Source organism: Anser anser, assembly GCF_964211835.1.
Source record: "Anser anser genome assembly, chromosome: 13".
Classification (NCBI taxonomy): Eukaryota; Metazoa; Chordata; class Aves; order Anseriformes; family Anatidae; genus Anser; species Anser anser.
Genome location: NC_139734.1, coordinates 6,978,880 through 6,997,429, shown reverse-complemented (window position 1 = coordinate 6,997,429; position 18,550 = coordinate 6,978,880). Strand labels below are relative to the sequence as shown.

Genomic DNA, 18,550 nt, shown 5'->3' with positions numbered 1-18,550 from the left:
GTGTCAGTTTCTATGTAAAAAAATGAGATTTCAAGGACAGACAGAAAAGGGAAGCCGCAGTCTAGTTTTCCCATATACAGTCCAAGCATATGTACATTTCTCTGCGGCTGAGTATGAACAGAGGAGACTGAAGTGTCAGTAAATATAGAGCATTAAAGGGAAAAATGCAAAGACCCTTGGATAGCTTTAATTTAGGAAATGTATTTAGAATGAAAGGAGTAGTTTTTAAAGTTAATTGCATTTTGGTCTGCCATAAGATGACTAACGACAAAATTTGCTTCTTCTGACCTAACTCATCAGCCTTCTGTCTTTGGAGCAAATATTAGATGTCAGCATTTATGAGTCCTTCTCAAACACCAGCATGATTTCAGTGATAGACCAAGTCGTTCTTGGATCCAGTGTCCTGACCTCGAGAGGCAGAAACCTAACAAGAACTCTTACTGGGAGTCTATGTGGGTCGAAAATTTCCTATTGTGTGGCCAGACTAAACCCTAATAACATTTCTTTTCTCTAGCACTCTGAGATATGCAGGTTGGGGGCCAAGTTAAACAGATAACTGACAACTGACAACTTTAATACCTGGCAAATTGAATGCCAGAGCATCCATGGAATTGTCTGACACAAGTCAGTAGGACTGAGCAACAAGAATAAAAATACATAAATAAGCAGAGAAGCAAATTGTGGTTCTGTTAGTGAAGCCAGGGAATAATTTATCTGCAAAGAAAGCGTGTGTGTGTGCAAAAAGAGCCACCTGCCAAATGTCTAGTACAGAGAAAAAGCTTCCACTCAGGATTTTCTCTGGACAGAGAGGAAAAACTTAGATTGTGAAATCAAAGCGTGCTACGTTTTTGTTGGAGCTCTCACGCTTACTATTTATTTCAGAATTTCTGCTTTGCCAGTCAACAGGTTTGGTTTCAATGCCCTATGCAATCCTACGAGCTCAGTAACATTAGCTTCCATCTATAAACTATGTACTTGCATTTAAGAAGTCACAGAACCCAAGTTTACTCTAGATGGACAAGAGGTGGTGAGCTGGCTCTTACAACTCAGTGGTCCTGGCTTCACTTCCTAGAGACCAAGCTGGAGATGCGACATTCTGTGGAAAGCCACATGCTCAAATCAAGCCAGCCACGAGGCAGCCAATTTCCCAGTGCAGCTGACTGGAGTTGCAGCTGTTTGTTAAGTCTGAATTTGGCTGCACATCTCAGCTCCTGGCTTCGAATGACTAGCTTCATGGACTAGGATATACACAGCATCACCTACTCCACACACTTTCCCAAGAGGAGAACTACAGGGATGGATAATTTACAGATGGGCACTACAGACTGTTAAATGTGGTTGTGGACAGATTTGTAAACTGGTGTTCTGTCTTAGCCAATGCACTGCATTATCCATGCCCACTCAGAATTAGAAAATTTTTAAATGAAGGCACTGATGCTAATTCTGTCATCCAGATTAGAATATCTGCTGCTTATAGGAAAATGGAAGCTTTTGGCAGGTTCCAGATTCAGAGGCAAGATAACACAACTTCTGCAGTCACAGTAGCACAACTGGCAAGTCGTATTTATCCTTTCACAGTTGAGAGGAGCTGTGCCCAGTATCCACTGCAATTCTGTCATGCCCAGCATCAACCTGCTCTTAAGTCAACAGTGGTACTTTGCTGTACCTCCACAAAAACGTGTCAGCACACACAACCCGTGTCTCGAATCACCAACTTCTCCTTTTCACAGTATTTGTCCCCCTTCCTCCAATTACTGTATCTGTCTCTTAGTTACTGTTTTATGTTTACTGGAGCAGGAACCTGCTTTGCTTTCTTTGTAAAGCACCCAGCACTCTGAATCCCTGATGAGCTGCTGGGGACTGTAGTCACTGAAGCAGTACAAATAAATTAAGTGTAACGAATAATACAATCATTTGATGACTATTGATTATTTGGGTTTGGTTAGGGTCATTATGATGTAGCTTTATGCTCCTTTAAACACATGTGAAATACACAAAGTGCTTCAGCACTGCCTGATTTTCAGTTCTCCCAGGCACATTCATGAGTCATTCTGAACTGAGACCTGAGCAGTGCTGTGATCAGTCTGTGAGCGAGGCTTATTCCAAAGAGATGCATGTTAGAGGGTCCTAAGCAAAGTGGAGAAGTTCAAAAGCCATTCTCAGGTTGGGATCCTTATCAGAACCAATCCTAAATTATCCAAACCTCTTTCAATGAATTACTCAGAAGAAACCAGGCTTAAAACATTGTATTTAAGGCAGCCTACAAGAGAAAGTACCTTTTCTTCCACGCCACTTCCTCAAGGTGACCTTGTGATACAAATTCCAGGTTCTCCCACTTTTAACATTGATGTTGCTCTGTGCGATGTAAGTCACTTCTCTCCCACCACCTGAATCACCTATAATAAGAAGAGACAGCAGAAAATGAAACCTGGCTCTCTTTAATAGGATCAGTTACAGGCCAGTAGTTATAATGTTGAAAAGCACTGCCCCTCACTAGCGTACTGCTCAGTAATTTTAAAGGGCTAGAGAATATGAGAGAGATCTTGCCCTACAATGCTTCCAGTATCATTTTAAATTGGAGTCTGACTTAGATTATTAATTAATTCATCCTTTATTACACTTCAGGAAAAGTCAGTCTTCAGTTCTACTTTCAGAAAAGTCAGGTTTTTACTGATCTGTGTCAGAACAATGAGAGAAAAATATCGTATGTATAGGACGGGTGCATTTATAACTAAGATATACAATACACTGAAAAGTATAAAGCTAAGAAGACAGGGCATCAGGACTCCTGGATTTTCTCGTAAATCTATTTTTATTACACTGAGTTCTCTGAAATACCTAATTCAGTTTTATTATCCAATTTGTAAAATGTCACTGTCTTACAGGATGCTGCAAAGTTAAATTGAAGTGCTTTATATATGTATATATTTTTAAATAATTTTGACTATTCATTACATGGGGAGACAAAAACTTAAGGAGACAGGATCAATATATTATATTGTTTGTTCTCAACAGGCGGAGAGCTGTTAGCAAGAGCAAAGAATCCATATTATCTGACCACGAGCGTGAGGCTGTCAAATACCAGCCAGCAGTGCAGGTTGAAGAGGACACCATGGACTTCACACTGGAAGACTCTGTTCTCCTTCCTATGGATCCCAACCTGGAATGCCACAGCCCACCTCCAGATTACAACTCCGTCATTCACTACTCTGCACCTCCAGTGTAATCAGCACACCCTGAGGCAGGGCCTCTTGCTCCTCTCTTAACCATGCTAGATTCTTACATGCCTCCATACAGGGTTTGGGTGAAAACACAAGGGAAATCTGACAGCACACTGGTTCACATTTCTTCTGGCACATCTCTGATGTGAACAGAAGCACTTTACGAGCATCCTCCATGTTATCTTTAAAGGCCTATTGCAACACATGCAGTGAATTAAAATTCTGTCTATCAGAATTGTAATTAGGAGCTGTAAGCCCCAAGTGTTCCCATCCTTCCTTCCTAGCTGGGACTGTTCATTGGCATTTGCAGATTAGCTCTGTAAGAGTCACCACAAGTCATGTCAAGCTAGCTGTGAAAACAAGATTCATTCTGCTGGTCCTGCACACATCCTGCAGGGATTGTTTAGTATGATGTTGTAAGGGATCAGTTGAAAACAACAGCCAGAAACTGTAATGTTTTGGAGAAAATCCGGAAATTAAATTTTTCTTAACTTGGGAATTCACCTTCCATAAATGTTTTTGAAATATTTTGAAATCCAAAATATTTTTGTTACAATTTGTGATTTAGTAATTTCCACTGCCAATAGGATCCACTCCTAAAATGATACAGCACCCAGAAAGCAGCCAGTATTCATGTATCAAGAGGCAGGCTGGTCTCTTGGGCTGGCAGGGCACACAACGTGCTTAAATGTTTCCCTGTGTTTCCTCCTTGTCCAAACAACAATTTATTTAACATACACGCAATAGGGAACCTTGATGGGGATGCATCTGTAATGACTGCAAGGCATCATCGCTGCATTAACTAAGAACCTTCTTTAGCGGAAGCAGAGAGCATTTCCCAGCACACGTTTGTGTGGATGTGCATAAAACACCAACACCCTCAGAGTTACACACACATGCACATATACCCTTGAGGCATCAGCATAGCACCATTTTTCTCCTTCCTTTCTGGACACAGATTATTTACAAAAAAAACAAAAGCACTTCCTTTGAATTCTATGGCAGATGCCCAACAGTTTGATCTCGGTTATACTAGCCCATGCTAATCTGTGAGCATATGTGACACATATTTGTCTCCGACTGTCTTGCCAAGGTAAATACTGGTATGATATGCCATGCCCTCTGTATCTAAACCCCTCATGAGTAATTCAAAGCTTTTTTTGCAATCTGATCATGTCAGACCAAAGGGATCACCATCATCACTTCTCCCATTTGAGAAATTCAGTGTGTTATCCCCCACCCAAGGCTGTGTGTGGCAAGGCCTGCCAGTACGTACACCCAGGTCTTGCGCATAGCGCTGCTCGTACTCACTGCAGCTTCAAAACTAAACAAATTATCCTTGTCATTTTACGTGCTAGGAAACAACCAGAGTTGATGGTAGAAAACCAGGAAGGAATAAAGTATCTAGTTTTCAGGCATAAAAAGCAAAGATGAAAAAGATGTTCATTGGCAGTCAAGCCTATGAGCTCCGAAGTTATAAACCTAGATCTGCATATGACTTTCTCTCTGTGCAGTTTCTTCGAAGGTCTGCACAGCCCTTTTCTTTTCTTTTTAGACTTGAGACTCTGATTTGACTTCTTCAGAGAAAGAATATTGCTTCATGATTACCAGCTGAAATGATTACAAACTATTTTTTTTTTCTAAAATATCCAACACTTGCCAAACAGTTATTTTGCCTTGGTGAAGACAGCCCAAACACCCTCACAGCAGCGAAGACAACATTTCTGAAAGCTCAGTTACAGTTGGTTGCATTGAAATAAACAGAAAAAGCCTCAGGTATTATCAAAGGGGGAAAACAAATCTCCAAACCCCATACCACGTTAACTGTGAATGCTAAAGCATCTGAAGTAGCGGCTCTGGGGAACTGTACTTCTTGTTCTCCTCAGCTTCGGATTTGACATATTAAAGAAATCACCTGCAGAAAGTCATGAGCTCATTATTCATAGTGGACCTGGTAGATAGCTGAGATCTGTAGTTGCTTTATGGTCATTTTTGCACTTCTTTGTATTTTAGTACCTACATATTAAGTAGGGCTGGTCAAATAACAGAGGAAACTACTGGGAGATAATTCATCTGATGAGTCACAGAAAGCTCATTGGGTCAGTTTTTCATCAAATAACAAAATACCTACCTATAGCGCTGATCAAATAATGGATCGCTTCTTTTGCAATAATTTATTCATGTGGCAAAAAGGAAAAAATGTGCATATGGTTTGTCTAGCTCTACTGTTAATGGCATCAGTGTGAGATGGTTTGTTACTGTGCCTTGTGATGTAGTGTAAGAAGATAACTATGTTTAAAAACCTCTGCTTTTAAACTTTAAAATAAGTACATATAGGAAGAAGAAAACACAACTGTGCTCTCTGTTTTGAAAAAGAGTGGGAAACACTGCTGCGTGAACTGTCTGCTTCCAAGAGAGGCAAGTACAATGTCTTTCCTCTTTATCAAGGACGAACTGTAGAGGTTTCTTCGAAAACTGAGGAATACAAAGGGCGTTTCCTGAGTGGGACCCAAGAGGACACTCTGATGGATGCTGGCAGCCGGGTCCCTTTCTGGCTCCTGGTAACGTGTACCAGCCTGTCCTGCACCACCTGAGATGATGTGAAAGCAGAGTGCAGGCGCACGTGCTCAAGACACGTTTTAAAGCACTGGTTGCATTGCCAGCCCCCTGGAAGCTCAGGGCTCCTCTGCAGTGGCAAAATCAACAGCTGTCTTGAGCAGCATCGATGGCGATTTCTTCGGAGAGCAAGGATACCCTCCAAGCCTGTCCTCATGGCCTTGGGGTGTTCTGGAAATGGCAAGTGACTGATGTTTGGGCGGCTGTGTTTCCAACGTTTATTTTGAGTGGAAGGTTTTTTCCCCTATGGTAAATGTAACAAGCAAAAATACTGCCTAAAAGTATTATTGAACATATGTTTTCTATTTTATTTACTAATATTTTGTTTGTCTTTTTCTCTCCTCCCTTAATTTAATTATTGATCTTTTCTTACAATGATGTATATAGTTTACCCAATAGCAACAAATATAGTGATTCATTTATACGGTAATATTTGTAACATTTTAGTCAAAAGATACCAGACATAACAGAGTTGAATATCTTTACTAAACATTTCACTAATGCTTGCAGGCCAGGCTCCAGTTTACAGTACCCTACAAGTGCCATTTCACAGCAGGTCTCCTCCTGGCTCTCGTGTCTCTGGCTCTCACTTACTCTCCATGGTATTTAGTTTCAATTAGGAAACAGGGATCTGGAGGAACCTGGCAGGTTTATCTCATTCCTGGGAGTGTTTCGTGCAGCTCAAGGTAAAGGGGAGGAATTTTCATTGCCTCTGTTTCAACTAAAGGCTGGTGTATTGCTAGAGTATGAAAAGGGGCCAAATTGTGTGAGTGATATGATGTTGATTATTTTCTCAGACTTCTCAGGGATTCTTATTCAACTCTTGTCAGCCACCTGCTTTTACTAACCTGACTGAGCTCAATTGTAGCTGGTATCAAGAAGTACCTTTGTTTTCTTTAATGGTGCTTACTCTGACTGTTTTTTTTCCTCTTGTAACCCTAGAGAATTAGGGCAAAAGAAGTCAGAGCTCACCACAGAAAGGTGTTGTCTTCTCCCCTGCCCCTGTCATGTAGGCTTCCAAGGAAAAGTGCCTTCACCTGCACGTTGCTGTTCAGGCTGGTATTTTTGGCAGTCTGGTTTCCTACCTCCTCTTTGCTCTACTTTTCCCCCATTTCTTGGTTATTTGTTCTTCACAGCCCCCTGACGGCTTTTCTCTGCCTTTTGACTAAGATCAGGGGTAGAACTCTGATCTTCGCAGCTATTTCATGTGTTCTGCTCTTGCAGAGGCTGAACTAGACAACCTAAAGTAATCTTTTTTCACATAAAAAATGTTTCCAGTATAGGCACAGGAAACTAGTTTACACTGATGTGCCTGGAAGCATCTCTATACTTCCCTCAATGAGAGAAGCTTTTAACTCTTGTGATTTTTCAGTGTTGGATATCTGCAGCAAGACAAAGATCGGTGTCTTACCTATGTGAACCTCATCTTTCTCCTAGTGCTTTCCCAAACAATGTGGTTTCTCTTTGCTTCTTTCAAGCTGTCCTCATCAGAAGGGGTTCCTGAGCAGGATGCTGGGCTCATACCATCTGCCCAGGATACCAAGGAAGGCCAGACAAAAACCTAAAGTCTTTCTGAATAACAGCCTCCAGTGAAAGCACTGACATTTGAACCCACCAAATGCTGAAGACACACACATGTAAGGCTGCCTGCAGGTATAAACTGCTCTGCTTAGACGTTCCGCTAATATCAACACTGCTCTGCAGTTTGCCAGCTTGCCAGCTGCCTAGGATAGTGGCCAGGCACTTCTCTCCTTGTATTTATGCTCTTGTATACTGTGGAAATGTTAGTCGGTATGGCAGCTTCTAACTGGCCAGTAAACTGTTCATGACTTCTCTTCTCAATGATCCCTAGCGCTGAGCATCGGCACTGCCTTGCCATGTCCTGCCTTGCTTTACCAAGGTGATCTGGCCCCGTTCCAGCCCTAAGGGTGAACTTTTGGGTCGGTGGACTCTAGCTCCCACCAGCGCCAACTGGACAACACCAGGAAATATTAGCAGGGAAACATCACTAGCAAAAAGCTACATAAGAAGGTAAAGCATTATTGGGTTTTCCCGAATGAAGGAGTTGGCCAGGATCTCACAGCTCAGTCTATTTCTTTCTTATGATAAACTGAAGAAAAAATACAGAAGGTAGCAATATTTCTTTTGTCCCTCCCTACAAATAGTAATGGCCAAACCCTGTGATCCATTCTCCTGTTTTTATACTGTGCCACACACACCAAAAAAAAAAAAAAAACCTAAAAATAAATGCCTAACTAATGACAACAGAATCAACTTGGCAAGTAAAATTCAGGGAGGACTTCTGGATTTGATCCTGGTCACTGTATAGCAAGAAGTGTTTAGCACAGGCACTGACTTGTTTCTTTGAGGCAGGTGTTGTTTTCATTATTGTTAACGTAGAAAAGAAAACTTACTGGACAGGGTCATTTGGGACCCCAAACAAATACAATGCCATAAGGACACTGGTTACAGGAAGACTTGTGTGGTGGACAGTGAGCAGTGTCCCCTTGTCCTGCCTCATAATCCTGGGCCACAAGGGCCAGCACATCCTTATTACTCAATTAATTTTTCCTTAGACCTTGAGCTGTCAAAGCAGCTAATGAAAACTGGGAAAACCCAGTAACTAGGGACTTGAAGAAGATAAACTAAGTGCCACATACTGCTCAGAACACTAAGGAATGTTTGTCTGCCCTGTTCCTGTCTGTCTGAAGAATGTATGCACTGAAAACAACGCTTTCTTATGTAGTCAAAAATTGTACTGTATCTATTAACCAAATAAATAAAAAGATTCTATATTTATACAGCCCAGGGCTCCTTTGTGTCATCTCTTGGCTTGAAAAGTGTTGTCCTTGAAGCAGAATATAAATAAATAATGCAACAGTTTTGAGAGATTTTTATAAGGCATAGATCTCATTAATTTCTACAGGGGGCTCAAAACTTAGGACATAAACCTGCCACAGTGTCATTGCCCAGAGGTATCCAACAGCTATATTTGCTTAAAAGATTCACAGATCTGGGAAGGTGCTGGCCCAATTTGCTGGAGAAATCCACAAATCTAGCTGCTGCCAAGAACAGCCCATGAAAAACAGAGACTGCTGTCTTGTTAAAAAAATCAATGGGACTACGGCGATAGAATCAGAATCATGCTTTCTGAATGAGCTCCACGTTCACTAAAGCATGTAAGTACATAAGTGTATGAAGATAACTTGCACAACATGGTAGCAGTTGGAGGTTGCTCAGCTTCCAAATTTCAGAAATGGCATCTCATTTAGATTACCATAATATTCTAAAACGAACACAATTACCTAAATATTTCCCTATGCACAGCCAGGATGCTGTTATTGAATTCTCACTTGAATGGTCTCTGCACTGTTTAAATCAGAATTTTACATGCTCGGATTTCGTAGTTAGGGTCTAATATTTAGAAGGATGGGGGAAGTATCCTCCCAAAAATATTCAAATGCAGCAGGCATGACATTTTCCTTACTGAGTGGCTAATCTTCGTGAAATACTATTTCCCATTCCTCTTTCCATTTTGGTGGCACAGCAGATAACTAGTGGCAGAAAAAATATGACATCTTTGCAGATTTTTACAGACTGACAAAAACTAGTTTCTATTTATGTCTTAAAATAAATACTGTTATTATTAAAAATGTTAGCGTTTCAGAGCCATTCTTCCATTAGCACAGTCTTAAAAGTTATTGGTCTGTGTATTTTGCTAGTCACGTTAACAACTATGAAGCACTCAAGTCACTTCAAACATTTTAAAGTTTCTCTTCACTCCCCGTTCCAAACAGTCCTAGAAATAAGTGTCTAAATTATACATGTCATTTGAAATGCAGCAATCTCCTTTCATCCACATAATGAGCAAGTACATTCTTCTCTGTAAACTATAAAATGTTTTAGTTACTTATATAATGCATGAGTCATTGCATGCTAGGCCTCCTTTATGGGGAGTTTCATGTGTTAAATGGTGAAAGGAAAATATACCAAATTAACTCTGATTTGCTTTCAGCACACATTTTCTATTATTAATCACATACACTCAATCAAAGCAGGGTGCAAGGTACCCTGTTTTGGCATTCGTTAGAAAAGAATTTTTGGGGAAAAGGGACAAAATTAGTAATCAAGAGGTGTAAGCTTTTCTCTTAGGTCTTTGCCAGGGTATGTAACTCCTCTGTCCTTTTGGCATATATGATATAAAAGATTTTTGTTTTTACAGCAGCAGCATGTAGAGATGCAAGACCAGAAAATCTCTATCTAAAGTATTAAATTTGGGGTTTTTAAGTGACAGAAATCCAAGAAAACAACAGGAACTGGGAAGCAAAAGGAGCACGATGAACAGATTTTCTCCTGATCACAGAAGAAATCTAAAAGAATACAGATTTCTGATTTCCAGTCATGTCCTTCTTCTTCCCCCAATCAGGAAACTTATGAAAGTTTGTGAAGTGCAAAGGCTCTGCAAGAGTGGGAACTACTGTTATTTTTATATGCTTAATACACACCGAGGCCCACAAGCAGAAGAGAATCATTTTGTCTCAAAACCGATGAAGTAGCCCAAGTCTTTCAGAGGATCCCAGCATCTATTTTCTTGCTGGCTATTGCCTGTTTAAAATGGCACACTAAGTGCCCCCTACAGACAGGACTGTAATGAACTCGCTCTGCACAAAGCCCTGCAAGGGCCATAAATACGGCCTGTGTTTTTAACAGCGCTGAAGTCAGTTACGATGAGTTGCAATTGTTAATGTGGCCTGATGAGTTAGTCCTCATTAAAACGAAGAGAGGAGAAACTGTTTTGTTTAAACTGCTTCCTCCTACAGGGACTCAGGAAACAGAATGCAGGAAATCTTAGTTCTGGCAGTTTACTTCATCTTTCCTCACCTGCACTGATTCACATAGAGACCTGCCTGTTCCTCTCCTCTCTGTGGGAAGTCCTTGAACACACACTCTGCATCTGCACAACCAGCAATGGCAGAGTAATGTGGCTGCTAACTATTCCCATTCCGCATTTCTTTAAGTGGCCTTGAAGACAGCGCTGTTGCCCCCAGGAAGAAATAGGATGAAGGATATTTCAAAATATAAGCTGTCTTAATATCAAATGCCAGATGTCAAGGTGAATGAAATTAATGAGGAGAGCCTTCAGAGAGTCCTGTGCTTTTGTCACTGATGCTACTTACGCTGGATCCGTGGTCTACACAGAATTCCCTGGACCTGAATCTAGCCTGTTATTCACTGAGAAGTAACGCCCAATAATGGAGAAGGATTTCCTCTGTGGTTTAAGCTGTGCATCTTCAAGGTCCACAGATTTTCTTTCAGAGTGCAGGTTGGCCACCAAGGAGACAAAGAGGTGCTGTTTGTCAGCCTTTCACTGGCCAGGGAACATACATAAGTAGATTTAGCTGAAATGAGAATTTACAACGTGCTTGAAAAATAAGTAATGATGCATGTAGGCCAATGCAGGCATATGCAACAGTTTGTTTTCCTTTAATGTAGTTCCTAATAAGACAAATTCAGCCCACTCTTCCTTCCTGCTAATGTGGTTTATTCATCTAGTTCAAGCAACAGAGGTCACAGCAATAATAAAAGCTGTACAGGACTCAAACACTGCTCAGACTGGGCAGGTTTGGCTTTATTTGGCCTGAAGGAAGTTAAACTAGGAAGGAAAAAAGTTCTCAAGGAGTTCGTTGGAATATATGGCAGGGATCGTTTTATTGACTTTTCTTTATGTTACTATTGATTTCACAAGATTCATTTCAGGGGAGGTCAAAGAAAAAAAGCACATGGTTGTTTCAAAACAGGAAGCACTGAAAAGACAGAAGTAAGAAAAATGGGGAGGAATACAGCCATTCTGTTGGAAAGGCAAGAACAAAATTCAGCAATGAAGCATGAAGGTTCTCACTGCTGAGAGCAATTGGCACGTCTGGAAGCACAAACTCTCTGGCAGAGGAGGATCATTGAGAAGGCATCATCCTACTGTCCTAGAGAGGGCAGGAATACACATCGACTGGATGTTCTCATCTAAATCCATGGTAATGATACTAAAGAATTAAATCTATCATTTGCATACTTTCTAGGGCAAACTGTAGCTACACAGGTGGCTTACTCAGTTCAATGATTTCACTCAGAGTAGGATTTGACCCATCCAAAAAAAGAAATAAATACCCGTTTCAAACATGAAGAGCTACATTAGAAACCTTATGGAATTCAACAAGGACAAAACCTGCACTTGGAAAGAACTAAACCCTGAAGCAATACGTGCTGGGGACTGAACGGCTGAGGCACAGCCCTGGTGGGAAGGCCCCGTGGGTCTTGGTAGACGCAAGGTGAGCATGAGGCAGCAGTGTGCCGTGCAGCAAGGAAAGCCAGCCGGGCTGCACTGACAGGAGTGGGGCCAGGGAAGTGCTTATCCCTCTCTACTTCACGCTCATCAGACCACACCTAGAAGAGTGCATCCAGTTCTGGCTCCCACTGCCCCTAGTACAAGCAAGGCGTTGATAACCAGACTGAGCTTAGCAGTGGGCCACTGGGATGGCCGGGGCTGGAGCACTTGCTGGGTAAGTAGAGGAGGGAGGGAGCTGGGCTCCTCCAGCCTGGAGAAAAGGTGGCTTCAGGGGGACCTACCAGAAGCCCCCGCATGCTTATGATGAGGCTGTCAAGGAGGAGCCAGACTCTTCACAGTGGTACGTGGCAAGAGGATGTGAAATGAGACTAATTGATCCAAGACAGGTGCACACTGGCCGCAAGGAGCATCATTTTTCTCCACAACAGTCAAGGAGTGGAGCAGGTTGCCCAGAGGGGCCTAGACCCTGCTCTGTGTAGGAGCGTCAACTACAGACCTCTTGAGGTCCTTTCCAACTTGAATTACTGCATGATCAAGTCTGACTCACTGTTTCATTCTAATAGAGCCTCTCTACATGTAAATTGCATTTGTCTACAGGGTCAAATTACCAGCATAAAACTTCCATGCTGCCCAGGTCTAGCCTTTCCAAATATCTGGTTAGTGATTTACCTTGATATTCAGCAGAGCTCTCCTAAGAGTTAATGATTTTTTTTTTGTCTGCATCAAAACAAAAGAAGTGGTAACACTGATCTCACTTACGGAAGTGAAACAAAGGGCATCCACATTGTGAAGCAGTAAGTGTAAGTTGGCTACTGTAAGAAAACTTCCAGGTAGCCTTATCTTACAGCTTCACATATGCATTTGCCTTTTAGTTTTTCTTAATATTACTCTACGTCATTTGCCAGATAACAAATATTACTCAGTATTCTCTCAAACCATAATTTATCTTTTTCTCATATGCAAAGTGTTATTACTCATTAGCTAATCATGTCCATTTTATTCTTTGTGAACTGTCCATTTCCCAGAATTTCCTTCAGTGTCACATCTTACCATAATCCTCTGGAAGGGAAAGTCTCTGAAATCAAATCAAATTTCATTTGTTATAGGAAGTTTTCAAAAATGTAAGGAGAGAATCTTCTCCTTTGCAAATGAAACAGGGATTTTATTTCCTCCAGGTAACTTGGTGGAAAGAGGACCATCGATCTGGCAATAATACACTGTTCCTTGACAGAGTCAGATATGGTAAGTGTCCCTCCTTTTTCCACAGGTTTTTCTTTTCACAGTTACTACTGTGAAAACTTTGTCATTTATAGCTTGCTTTCTTTCTTCTAGAGTAAGAGTTCTAAAGAAAAATTCAAATGTGACAGCAGATAAGATTAAAGAAATCAATAGCAGAATGCAGCAGCCCTTGCTTTCCCACTGAACTAAAAAAAAATTAGCCCAGCAATTTCTGCCCTGCCAGGCTGCTGTGGATGAGCAATATCAGCACGAGTTTTTAAAGCTAGGACGACATACTTTGTGATCTTCAGGACCAAGAGAATAAACTTGGGCATCTTTAGACACTCTACTTGGAGTAGCAATTGTTTATTTTTAAGCTGGACCGTTGTCACAGTTAATTCTCCAGAAACCCAAAGGTTAACATGCTTTTCATAACTATGCATTTAAAAAAAAAAAAAAAAAAGGAAGAAAATAACTTTATTCTTTCCTGGGAGAGTTTTGACCTTTTATTCATGTATATTTTTCAAATTTATTCCACTGTTTACGCTCCAAGCTAGAATGTCACAAGCTATCTTAGCACAGAGCAGACCTACAAAGACAAGCAGGGGTAGGCCAAGGAGAGCAGGTGGAAGGGGGTGAGCATCTCAAATGTGGTGGATCAAGGTAATGGGCTTCCTTATTTGTGCCTACTATGACATCTGGGATGTATGGAACAACTTTTCCCTCTTCTCCCAAAGCTTCTGAAACAAACAACAAACCGTTCTCATGATATCATGTCAAGACAGAAGTATGTGATTTTACAACCTCATGTAAGAAGGATAGGATGGTGGACCAAAGCCAAAGCATTACCTCCCCAAGCACTAAAATAGCTAGATCAAAATCTGAACATCACAAATGACTTCTTGTCTATCTGATGGATTGTTTCTGAACTTGGAGCTGCACTGGAGGTTATAGCAATAATTCCTCCTGTTGCCATGATGACTCACAAGTGGATCAGAGCATTGCACTGACAACTATTGACTCAGCATCTCTCCACTGCTGAACAGTATTTGTGTCAGTGCTGATGCAACAGTCTGCTCTGATGTTAATCTTTGAAGTTGTGAGATCCCAGATATATTCATATTTCTTTTATAGTAAATGGGACATGCCAACAGATTGCCTAGAAAAAACAGTCTTCTCCTTTCTCTTCCTGAGCAAGAGCCTTTGTACCACTATTTCCGTCCAGAAATAAGTTAGGAACTGAGAAGAAAAAGCTAAGAACTGAGAAGAAAAAACTCTTCTTTAAATGATGCTGAGCAGTTTTAGAGCTGGCCATGAAACATTGTTTCCCCCCAGTTCTGTGAGCAAAGTACCCACTTCTTGCTGGTGCCAGGTCCAGCTTCTCTGACACAGAGAAGCACCGATTTTGCAGCGGGCCCCAAACTGTGCCTCTGAGAGCCTACATACATTTGAGTCAAGGGAAGGGAGAACATCTCTTCCTTATAAAGTCAGAAACCAGACTACAGATTTCACCTGTTCAAAGCACAGCCAGATTTTTTTCCTGGACTTGAGCAAACCAGAGCTCTTTAAGCAAAAAATGCTACATAACACTGCCCTGAGTCATGCTAAGTAGTTCCCTCCTAATGTTATCCCAGCAGCGTATTAATAATATTCCTTATTATTTTATATTATTATTCAATTAATAATATTCCTTTTCCTAAGACTTCAGTTTGTATTTAGGTACCAAGGATTTTTTTAAGCATTTTTTTATTAAGACTGATGCCCATCTTTTTTCTGCTTTAACCCCATTCAGTAAAGAGTGATGTTTTTTAATAGCCTTAAACACAAAGTGAGTTATTTCATAAATAAAGAGAGGAATGGATCCTAATACAACAGGCTATGCCAACCTTGTTCATATTGTCCTGTTCCCATCTGAAATGATTGGAAAAGACCTGAAAAGGGAAAGACTAGTTAGAAGGAAGGACTGAACAAACACAGCTTTTATTCTGAAACATGCAAGTGCCCTTTTGCTAGGCTGACTACACAAAATGCAGTAAGTACCCAAGGTAGCTTGGAAATCTATGCAAAGCCAGAAGAATCTTAGTACTGTGACACTAATCATTTTTGCTTGCATCAAGGGTCTAGTTGAGCCCTCCTGACACCTAACAGACAGAGCTGCTCTGATAACTGGATTAGCGCATGGTCGGACCACTTGATCCTTTCAGATACAGTCCAAAATTTGCCCTTCAGAAAATTCGCTTTGTGTCTGTTTCTATGCAAAGTGCTCAGTGGTGCTACAGAAGTGTTATCATCTGAAGTGAAAAACAGAAACATCTCCCACCTATTTACTCAGCTGAGTATTGCCTTCCATTTTGGTCCTCCTTTTCCGGTAGCAAGGCCTTTAACTTACACTGATGGCAGAAGTTTCTGAGTGCCTGCCAAGCACAGTGAAAAGTACTTACAGAACAGTTCAGAAGAAAGTATGCGTAAACAGAACCAGAGCGATGTTCCTGATAGGCTGTGGGAAAGTGGGAGACCAGCAAGTAAACTACAAAAAAACAAACAAAAACACACACACACAAATATTCACACAAACACATGTAGAAGCAACTGGTGACAAATGATTTTTAGCTTGTGGGGATCTCTACAGAAAATTCTGTAACAGACTCGTGCATGTACGTGAGTGGATAATGTAAGAGGTTCGAGGAATGTTATACCAAATCAGAACTCTATAGGGTATTCAATATCACGGTAACAGTAACAAGATGAGAATATTTATCTGTCATGTATTGAAAACACAAAAAGAAGCCCACTACCTTGTAAAGGGCCTTGTAATTTCTCTAGAGACCCTTTGTCATTCTCAGTCCAAGTCACCTCGTGCTCACCACTGCAAACTTGAGGCTTGTCAGTGAAAGCCCTACTAAGGGGCACTTGCTGGTGCATCACTGTGTGTTGCAGCTTGTGATAGACTGCATCAAGTTTCCACAGGAGCTTGCTGTTTATTTTTTAAGAACATTTAAAAATTTTACAGACTTCTCAGGCACGTGGCAATTCAGACTGAGTGCAACAACAGACGCACTGGGGAAGGCTACACAGCATTTTACAAGGTAATGACTTTTTTCCTGTTTTCCATCATGTAACACCTAAATATTCTTGTCTTGTTGGTATCATCTCGATAATGAATAAGACCTTTTTTTCTGTACAATATCGTTCTCCTAAAAAACTGGATTATGCCACCAGTGTGCCATCATTAAGACAAAACAACAAAGAAAGGTTTAAGTGAGATTTATAAAGCTCTGATAGGGAAGGACCATATTATCCCCAAGTAAATGTTATCCCTGCTATGTAGAATAATAGTTAATAACAAAGAAGCTTAAGCTCCATCTCTGTCTGCCTGTATCTTCTGAATTCATATAATGGAAGACCATTTCATTACTCCAGTGCCCTGCAATGTATTTGGGGGTTAGGGAATTCAAACCAAATGATTATGCAGGACACATACTTGATTTGCTTTAAAGGGAGAAAAGGCTACAAATCATTTTGTAAGCACCCAACAAGTTATGACAAAATATGTGAAAAATGTCTGGCAAAGGACAGTATAAATCCCAACACAGATTCAAGACCCTCCCTTTCTTTTTGAAGACTCTCCAATGAGAACCTGAAATCTGGGAAGAACGACTGTATAGGCTGCAGTTCATGGGAGTGTACTGGCTGTTTATATTCCCACACTTCAGATATTATCTCACCATTCCCAGTTACCCCATTTGGGTTGAGTTGGGTCTTAGCTGTTGCTCTGGAGATATGGGACATATTTTTGCTTGTTACTAATAGCTAGAAGATTTTCTTCTGAACTGTGCTGATATTTCAAGTAAATTACGCTTAATACATCATCGATACGCACACAAAAAAAACTGGCACAGAATGGTTTAGGAGGTTAAGGGAACATGTAGGCCACAGACAGTCCAACCATGGCACAGATGATCTCTAGAAGAGGTACAAACCAGGCTTTCAAAATACTTCTCATGTGCAGGAAGGTAAAGTGCCTGAGGGCTACAATAAGAGCAACGAACCACCAAAAGACCTTTCAGTCTGAAAGAGCCCCGGGCTGAAGACACAGAAAGTGAAATCGCAGTTGAGCAGTAGTGCTGTTCCAGGACAAAGAGAGAGGCAGAGCCCATCCAGGTCCCCACCTGCCTCCAGTCTTCTCTGTTGCTGTAACTATTAGCAGGTTTCTAGCACAACCTCAGACATTTTTGCAGCTGGTTAATTCTTTCCACGGTCATCAGGATGTCACCATGAAGTCCAGAATGAAATTATGAAAATGACACTGCATGAAGACAATTGGAATCAGGTTGGAAAAAGCAACTCTTGTACATATAACACTAACAGCTCTAAGGTACAGTTTTTGTCATGGGATGATAAACCTGTAGAGGAAAATGTTGTTTTTTCAGCATGGTTATGCTTATGTATACTTATTCTGAAATGAGTGTAAAATATCTTCAAGATAAAGAAGAACTCCCAGAAAAGGAAGAACTCCCTTTTCATGTTGAATTTTTATTCTAAAAATCTAAGTTTCAAGAAGTGACATGAAGCATCATATGAAACATTCCTAGCATGAAATTGAAAGAAAAACATTTTCCAGATAACTAAAAGAAGTTTATCACAAATGCATGCACTGAATGCTTGTTAAGACTCTATTTTAATGAAGGATGAAAGGGGATGCAAAGACAGTCAATGAAATTTTAACACAGCTTTACTATTTACATTTACTGGTGAACATAATTTGCTCACAGAATGATTGAAAATGTAATAATGACACTTCAGATTTCAATATTTTTATTTGCCACACAGATAAAAATGTGTATACATTTGGAAAAATCACTTCATTCTGTCATCACTGGTTCATATGTCTTAACGGAGATGAGAAAATATGTGGAAACTATGAAAACTAGTAAAATACCAAGTTCAATCAATTCAGAGTAAATACTATTTGTATAGATGAGACACCAATCTTCCAAAGCCAGGAAAATGGCCATACTGGTTGACCAGAAATGGTTTTAGCTATTGATTTATCAAATTGCTAAGACTTGCATAAATTTTTAGATCAAAGAGTCTGTTGCTGGGATCGTTTGCTTCTAGTTGTCTTAATTGATGCAAGAGAAAAAAGTCCTTTAGA

General features: G+C 40.6%; 2 protein-coding genes across 8 annotated transcripts in view; one reads left to right on the top strand and one right to left on the bottom strand.

The window, feature by feature from the left end:
• The window catches only part of LOC310880776 (vascular endothelial growth factor receptor kdr-like), a 137,059-nt gene extending 128,419 nt beyond the window's left edge, over positions 1 to 8,640 (top strand). For all 3 annotated transcript variants that reach the window (XM_083797100.1, XM_083797098.1, XM_083797099.1), the window contains one exon: positions 3,016 to 8,640. In XM_083797100.1, the coding sequence (XP_083653226.1) occupies positions 3,016 to 3,226 (211 nt within the window). In that variant the 3' untranslated portion in view covers positions 3,227 to 8,640. The remainder of the gene's footprint in view (positions 1 to 3,015) is intronic.
• The window catches only part of LOC310880783 (uncharacterized protein), a 302,960-nt gene that overhangs the window by 195,875 nt on the left and 88,535 nt on the right, over positions 1 to 18,550 (bottom strand). For 4 of the 5 annotated variants that reach the window (XR_014571915.1, XR_014571916.1, XR_014571918.1 and 1 more), the window contains exon 3: positions 2,277 to 2,396. The exons of the other annotated variant lie outside the window; for it this stretch is intronic. Coding sequence is in view for 1 of the 4 variants with exons in the window: in XM_083797115.1 (XP_083653241.1) it covers positions 2,277 to 2,396 (120 nt within the window). In the remaining 3 variants the exon portion in view is untranslated. The remainder of the gene's footprint in view (positions 1 to 2,276; positions 2,397 to 18,550) is intronic. 5 annotated transcript variants of the gene reach the window in all.